This window comes from Cryptomeria japonica, chromosome 8 (assembly GCF_030272615.1).
Source record: "Cryptomeria japonica chromosome 8, Sugi_1.0, whole genome shotgun sequence".
In the NCBI taxonomy this organism is placed as follows: Eukaryota; Viridiplantae; Streptophyta; class Pinopsida; order Cupressales; family Cupressaceae; genus Cryptomeria; species Cryptomeria japonica.
This window is the reverse complement of record NC_081412.1, coordinates 708,312,324-708,321,043: the sequence shown is the minus strand read 5'-3', so window position 1 is coordinate 708,321,043 and position 8,720 is coordinate 708,312,324. Positions and strand designations below refer to the sequence as shown.

The 8,720-nt window shown below is 36.2% G+C and overlaps 1 protein-coding gene across 1 annotated transcript; it reads left to right on the top strand.

Moving 5' to 3' along the window:
- The first annotated feature begins 1,658 nt into the window (after positions 1–1,658).
- Positions 1,659–5,027, top strand: LOC131071292 (BTB/POZ domain-containing protein At5g41330). The gene is made up of 2 exons (XM_058007085.2): positions 1,659–2,579; positions 3,685–5,027. Exons 1-2 carry the CDS (start codon positions 2,065–2,067, stop codon positions 4,625–4,627), a joined length of 1,458 nt encoding a protein of 485 aa, XP_057863068.2. The 5' UTR covers positions 1,659–2,064; the 3' UTR covers positions 4,628–5,027.
- Positions 5,028–8,720: the final 3,693 nt, after the last annotated feature.

Here is an 8,720-nt window from a genome sequence, read left to right as displayed (position 1 = left end):
GAGATGGGCATGCGAGTTAACAATAACAAGACCAAGATAATAATTTTCTTTAATTGAAAGAAAATATCATATATATTTTTTTAAGGGGGTACCTTGAAAGAAGTAGCATAGTACAAATATCTTGGGATAGAATTTAACAACAATCTTAGTTGGAAAACCTGCAAAAGGAGAACTTTGCAAGGTTCTAGAGCACATTTTGCATTACAAAATATAAATAGCGGTTGAGTTATAGGATTGAAAAATTATTTAGATTGTATATGGGTTATTACAGATTTTGGTGGTGCTTCATGGGTTGAATTCTAGATTGGCAACACTTTTAAAATAAAATGGTGACAAATAGAGAGGATTAAAAAATGCTCTAAGAAAATTTATAATAAAAACGTTATCAATGTGCCCTTAGTTTGCCGGTGAAGTTGAATGGCTCTTCATGAGCTCTCCAATGATCAAGTCTTGTTGAGTGCAAGGCCCCAACATCATAAGGGATAAGGTTGGAATAATTTCTTGCACAACTTTGGTGGAATGGATACCCCTCAATCCTTGGTTTGCAACCGAAGAGGTTTTAGCTTGTTTGGGCTGATATTAAAACCCTATAACAAAAAATTAAAAAAAAATAAAAAAATACAAACTTTGTTTCCTTATGAAGTTCGTCTTGCAGAAACATACATCACCTCTTTTGAGACAATTGCTACAATTAATCTCTTAGGATATTTTAAAAAAAATGATCATACGAAAATATATAAATGGTCTAAAGTTGTTATGGATGAACACACAAAATACCATCTTGCATACATGTCCAAATAATAATGAAGAAATAAAATATTTGTTATAAATAAATTCCAAAACTTTGTGTGACAAAATTTATTTCATACATTACATCACAAAAAGATTCATATAAAGACAAATATCACTTAAAGATCAAAGATACTCATACCCAAACAAAAACAAGAACACAAAATATCTCTTACACAACTAAAACATTGATTAGACTCTTGTAAATGTAATCTTCCTTTTCTCGAGAACCTTTTGACTGCCTTCTTTACTTCGACTGCATATAAAAAACTTAAATTAAAATATTTATTAAAAAGATTTTATTTAAAAATACCAAACTTAAAATAACATTCATACTATTTTAAAAAATTCCATTACAAATCTTACTTTCTATTCAATTTAAAAATCCAAACTTTTGTTTTTTTTGATTCACTCACTTTTACAAGAGTAAAGGCGACTATAAATCATGACCAGTTCAATAACCGTTAATTAATTTAAAAAAACATTAATTAAAAATGTGTTCCACGTGGGCCCCAAACCGTCTCTTTTGACTGATGTTTATAGAAGCTTCTACGAATATTCTCTGCTTGCCGCCAAAGACTTGAAGCCACCAACGGAAAAATTTAGTTCAAAGAATCCCCAAAATTAAACAAATATCCCACCTATCAAAAGGTTATGACAAAAGAAAGACAAAATAAAATTGGGTTGAAATAGTCAAAGGTGCCTTTTGACGACCTATAATAACGGTGAAAATAACTTAAAAAAACAGAAATAATCTTCCGAATTTAAAGTCATGCATGCCATCATAATTGAAATCTAGAATAAAAATTGTCACACTTTCTAGAAGCTCTTGCGTACACTCATACGCACGTGCACTTGACAACACCACCAAGAATCCATTCATCTCGCGCTGTGTATCCATCCGCCCACCCGCGGCCAATGCATATATACAATGAATATATCACTCTTCTGCAGTTGCATCTGTAGGCTTATATAAATTTTTGCCTTACAGAGTGCATAGTGGACAAGTTCTCTCCTTAATATATAGCCGTATTGCATATACACACTGAGTATATCACAGCCCTGCATATATACTTACCTTGAATTCCTGCTGCACTGTGAGAATACCTCCGTGAGGACTATATATACTCTGAATATCCATTCTTGTTGGAGGTTTTTGCACTGAAGGTTTCTCTCCACATTGGCTATTGTAAGGTTTCGCTAAATACCCACCCGTTGTATACACATTGAATATCCATCCTTTCTGGTTGTATACACAGAGAATATACTTCCAAGATGCCTCCATCAGTGCCTCAGTACCAGGGCAGCGTGACCCCGCTGCACGCCCCGCCGTCCTTCGCACCGAAGGCCATCATTACAATCAATGTTGGGGGAACAATTTTCCAAACATCCGCTGCCTCTTTATGCAACGCCGATAAGGGTTCAATCCTCGCCAATCTCCTACACACCCCTTCGATGCCTCTGAAAGTTGAAAATCCTGCATTCTTTGACCGCGACCCGGAACTCTTCGCGGTTCTGCTTTCGATTCTCAGGACCTTCAAGAAACCTGCGTTTGTGGAGGACCTTTTCTCTATCAGCGACCTAATTGCAGAGGCCGAGTATTATGGAGTTTCAGGCGCTCTGAAGTCAGCCATGGCGACTCCGCCACTTGACGGTCTCGACATGAAGGATAAAACCGTGCTTCTTTCCAGCGGACGTGATTTACCCTCTGCTCTGTCCGCTGACAGAGAGGACGGGTCTGTGATTGTCTCGCACGGCAGCAAAATATCCGTCTACGATTGGGCGCTCAGGTGAATATATTATACTTGAGTTTTGAACAGTGGGCGAATATTAATTAGAGGAAAAAATACATTGAAGAGACAGAGCTATTAGACTGGCATCTTTTTATTTAATATTTTGAATTTTGGAAAATCCCACAATTTTATTTCAGTTTCAACAACAGAAATTCCCGATTTTACTTCTCTTTGAGAATTCTTTGTGTTAAATTCCTTGAAATTTCTATTCTTTCCTCAATTCTCCCTATTGTCAAAAGATTCCTTGCATTGATTCCCCAATATTCCAATGCTTGGAGAGATTCCTCCTCCTAAATTCACCTGTTTTTACTTTCTTTCCTCAATTTCCTTATCTTGGAGAGATTCATGTTGAATTTTATATTTCTCTTCCTTTCCTCGTGGCAAATTCCCCAGTTTTCCTATATTCCAAGAGATTCCTTGTTAAATGATCCAGGTTTCCCTTCTTCAAGAGATTTTGTCAAATTCTCCAGTTTTTCTTTTCTTCGAAAGTTTCCTTACATCAAACTTTCAAACTCATTACACTCACACACAGGGCTCTAAGCAGTCTGATATTTGAAACTGGGGATTTCGGACCCAGGTCTTGCATATGGACAGACATTAATGTAGAAGTAAATTCACAACAAGGGGAAGGATATGGTATCATATAAAATGCAATTGTATATTATAGAACCTCTAGTTTATAACAAACATTCAAGGCAAGGGGATTAACAGAGCACTCTAACTGTTAAGATTGTATACTTGCTTTAGAAGAAAAGCTTGTGTTTCTTAGCCTAACTGTTAAGATTGTATACTTGCTTTAGAAGAAAAGCTTGTGTTTCTTAGCCTATTCAATAACTTTCTCAATAGACCAAAAGATCGTATAACTGTCAAAAAGTTGTATCCTTTTAGTCTACCAAATAAAGCTGTTCAATTAAGGACTCCTCTTGTTGTCGACGATTAAAGTTATTTTGTGTGCATAGCTAGGTGAAATACTATTAATCTTTTCTAAGCTAGCTTTTGGATTACAGAGCGCTTCTAATGTGTTTGGTGACATATATTTCTTTTTTCTCACAATTATTGTCTATGTGGAGTAAACTGACACATATGATGCCTCTTTTTTCAGGAAAACTGGAACTCTCTTAACCCAGTTTAACTGCATAGATACCTTATCCAAGATTTCCCCATCAATTGCTGTCGCGGGAGCTGTTGATTTCCCAGGCCTCCACGTCTACAACTTGGACAGGAAAATTCATTGTGAAACTGTCCAGTGGAAGATTGAATCGCCAGAGGTTCGGCTCTATGAGCCAACTGTTCAGGCTGCAGAATTTTCTTCCTCAAATAATGTGATTTTTGGCAGTTTTGAATCCAGCAGGAAGAATGCTCACACCATTCTGTTAATTGACGGTGAATCCTTCCGCCCCATGGCAGAATTGGGACGTCAGATAGGATTTGGAGGCTCAGAATCATCACCCGCCACTAAGTTGGAGTGGATAGATTCACACAATTTACTGATGTCAAGTAATGTTAGTGGTGGGCCTTTTGGTTACAGATCCGACATGAAGTTGTGGGATATCAGGTCACAGAAAATTGTCTGGGAGTGCCGAGAATCAAACCCGGGACCTGCCGTTCATCAGGCAAATTCAGACTCTCTTTCCGATTGTTTTGCTGATGTGACAGTTAATGAGCGTTTTGGTAGCATATTTAAATTAGGTGTGAGGAATGGGGACCTATTTATGGCGGACTTAAGGCAGCTTAACAACAGTAATCCATGGGTGGCATTGGGGGATACTAATCCAGGTGTTGGAGGGGCACAGAATAGGATTTTGGGGTATGGAAAACAGGTTTTTGTTAGCAGGGGAGGGGATATAGAGGCATGGTGTGAAGTGGGTCTGAGGGAGAAGTCAAAGATTTTAAGGAAAAATATTGTGAATAATAAAGAGGGCAGCGAGAGGATAACAAGAATGACGGCAGGAGGGAACAGACTCTTTGTTGCTAGGAAGGGTTTGCAGGGTGTTGAAGTGTGGGATAGTTTGAGATCAAAGGCTGCAAGTAACAGTCTGGTTTGAGAAAATTTTCAGTTTTAGTGTTGGATGATGGAAAGTTTTTCTGTATTGTATCATATAACTGTATTGTATCATATAAAGATAGTTCACTGTGTTTCCACAAATGTGGGTTAGAATGTTCAGAGGCTTGGTTGGAGTCTGTTTCTCTAAATTAAATAGAGAGGAGGGCGTTGCAGGTCATGTCTCAAATTGAAGAATTCAATTCCATTCTTTAGTTTTGTAATGTAATATATATTCTTCTTTTAATTTGTAAGCTGTTCGTGGCATAATTTTGCAAGCCATTACAGTTTTAGTGTGCCCAACTGAACAAATTTCATTCTCTAATTCTGTAATGTAATATACAGCTAGTTTTTGATTTGGTATATTACAGGCCAAGTGTGCCCAATTGACAAAATCCTATCTACTGTTTCTCTAATGTAAATTATGACTAGCTTTTGGTTTGGGATATTCAATAATCCCAATTAGCCAAAGTTTCATTTTTTAATTCACTTATTTAAGTATACACAACTTTTGATATTGATGTTTCTTCTTTGTGCATACAACTTTGTAGCTCAGTGTATCTACTGTCAGAAAATGGTTCTGGGAGCATATAAAAAGCATTTGGAAAAGAAGAGCATTGGGTTCTGTTCTATTATTTTTAGTAGGGCAAAAGGCATTACAGGAACGATGCCCTATTTAACAATGTGTTTTCAATAATTGGGTAATCTAAGTTTGTCGAATTTTGTTGTACGTAATATAATTTGGTCTATTGTCAGAAGTGTTGCTAAATAAAAACTAGGGGAGCAAGCTTTGCTATCTGCCCAGATAATAGCGTGCAATTCTGTTCTAATTTGAAGAGGGAAGGGATCATTATGGGTCAAGTTGCCAATTGAACAAATTTGTAAGCTGTTTGTGGTATAATATTGCAAGCGATTACAGTTTTAGTGTGCTCAACTGAACAAACTTCATTCTCTAATTCTGTAATGTAATATACAGCTAGTTTTTGATTTGGTATATTAAAGGCCAAGTGTGCCCATTGCCCAATTGACCAAATCCTATCCACTGTTTCTGTAATGTAAAATATGCCTAGCTTTTGGTTTGGGGTATTCGATAATGCCACTTAACCAGTTTCATTCTTTAATTCTCTTATTCAAATATACACAACTTATGATATTGATGTCTCTTCTTTGTGTATACAACTTTGTAGCTCAGTGTATCTACTGTCAGAAAATGGTCCTGGAAGCATATCAAAAGCATTTGGAAAAGAAGAGCATTGGGTTCTGTTCTAATTATTTTTAGTAGGGCAAAAGGCATTACAGGAATGTTGCCCTATTTAACAATAGGTTTTCAATAATTGGGTATTCTAAGTTAGTAGAATTTTGTTGTGTGTAATATAATTTGGTCTATTGTCAGAAAGTGTTGCTACAATAAAAACTTTCTTCGTGCATACAACTTTGTAGCTCAGTGTATCTACTGTCAGAAAATGGTCCTGGAAGCATATCAAAAGCATTTGGAAAAGAAGAGCATTGGGCTCTGTTTTCAATAATTGGGTAATCCAAGTTAGTAGAATTTTGTTGTGTGTAATATAATTTGGTCTTTTGTCAGAAAGTGTTGCTACAATAAAAACTTGGGGAGTAAGCTTTGCTATCTGCCCAGATGCCAGCGTGTAATTCTGTTCTAATTTGAAGAGGAAAGGGATCATTATGAGTCAAGTTGCCAACTGAACAAATATTAGTCAATTATTCTGTAATATAAAATACATTTCTAACTTTTAATTTGGAAGCTTCTGTTTTTTGTATGTGCACAGAATTTTTCCTGTTACATCTGTTACATATTGTCAGAAATTGTTGCTAAAAGCTTATAATTTTTTTAAAGATGTAAGTGTCAGAAAATGTTGCCAAAAAATTTAATCAAGATTTAATGGGAAAGCAATTTTCTTTGCCTATAAACTGGTGTCCAATTCTATTCAATTTTGAGATGAGAAGGGACACTGTAGACCACTGCCCTTTTGAACTAATTCCTTTTCATTCACCTGATGTAAGATACGTTTACCTTTTGGTCTGGAAGTGTTTTTCATGCAAGAATTTGTTGTATCAATGCATCACATCTACTGTTAGAAGAGCCAATAAATTACCACATGGGACCAAACTATCAAGCAAAAGGTAGTCCTGAAGCTATTTTCTGAGACGATAATCAGGAAAATTACTCTATAATAAGCTGTAGTGGGGTAGGAAAGGCATATTATCCACTCTAGCCGGTAATGTATAAGAGGGGAGATTTATCCTGTTAATGTAAATTAGAGAATGGAATTGTTCAAATGAAAAGTTAGATTTGTAGTTCTAGTATTCACTATTCATCCTTAAGTAGTTATTTGTTCAAGAGAAATTAAAGCAGTCCTATATTATTTTCTACTAGATTGTTATTTTAAGTATATTGTGCATGTTTCTTGGAAAAGGAAAGAATACTGCATTGAAAGTCTTTGACCGTTTGTGCAAGTAGTCATTAGAAATGTTGATGCTTAAAAGAACAAACACAGTTTAATCCACGAACACTTATCCTTTGACCACTCATGTTAAGCTTCCTTGCCACCCACATCAATTCTCTCCCCTGCCATATCGCCAAGCTCCTCATAGGAACAACTTCTCCCATCACTGACAGCTATTCATCCTCATCCTGCCGGTTCAGCTTGAAGGAGCACCTGTTTTGGATTAGTCTCATGATTACTTGTCCCAAGTAAATGAGAACCCTGCTGTTAATAACTCATCCAGGTCTCATGCTACACTTTTGAATGAGGTCTCCCAACTAGAATGGAGTCTAAACCAGCTAAACCGCAACTTTCTTTCCTCCCTCTCATGGGGGAGTGCTTAGTCAATCTTTTAACTCTAGAGGATCAACATGCCACATTACATATCTCCAATAGCCTAAGATTGTGATTCTTCGCAACAAAACCTTGAGCATTGACACTTAGGGTTGGATAGTCTGGAGAAAATCCTCTTGTATGACCTTACAAGACATCACCAGGTCAAGAAAATTATCTCTTAGACTATCATCACTGCATTGGCAACTGAGCAATCCCACTCAAGCCTCTGATTATCTTGTATCTAATGTCTCAGATTGCAGCAACCTCCTAGAGCAATCTGCTTCGCTATAGCAAGGATAAAGCAAAATTTGAAATTCATGACCACCCTACAATGCAGCATTTATGTTTTGGCATCTATATGGATAGGACTGTTCTATCTTGTCTTATATAATGTATATTACATGATATGAGTTTGAATGCTTTCTTTTTTAGTCTTGTTAATTCAAGGCTGTCCTAAGGTGTCTCTTGTTCAACCTGTGGCCATTGTCCATTTAACTGTTTTGGTTTACTTTTTGTATTGGCCAATCTTTTGATGATCATCAGACTCTTTGAAGTCAGTGGTTTCTACTTTTTTTGACAAGTCATCTCTGGACCTGTGGCCACTGTCCATTTAATTGTCTCGGTTTGGCTTTTGTATGACTGTTCTATCTTGTCTTGTATGCTTTATATTAAATTATCTCAGTTTGAATGCTTTCTTTTTTAGTCTTCTGTTGATTCAAGGCTGTCCTAAAGTGCGATTACTCTTGTTCAACCTGTGGCCACTGTCCATTTAACTGTTTTGAGCCAATCTCTTGACGGTTTTTGGACTCTCTGAAGTTGATGGTTTCTACTTTCTTTGACAAGTCATCTTTGGCATTTGTAGTCTTTTTGCTGGAATCTTTTATAACAGTTTTTTTTATATATTACCAGGAGATGGAATGATACTGCTGCATTGTACCCATCAAAATACTTGTGCAAATCCAATCCTTAAGCCCCTACTAACATTTATTATTGGATAACAATACTATCAGATTTAGAATTAAAATACTAACAAGACAACTCATTTAATTTACTGTTCATATATCAGCAATATCATCACATTTCCAAACAACGAATGGCATATATAACTCCCAATTTTCTTTTTGGATTGAACAGCAAATAACAGATGTAATATCCTGATCCCTCCCTTGTTACAACAATGACCGTATTACAATGATTCTGCAATATCGGCAATTACGACAAAAATATTCTCTCATATTAATAAGAAAAATTAATAAA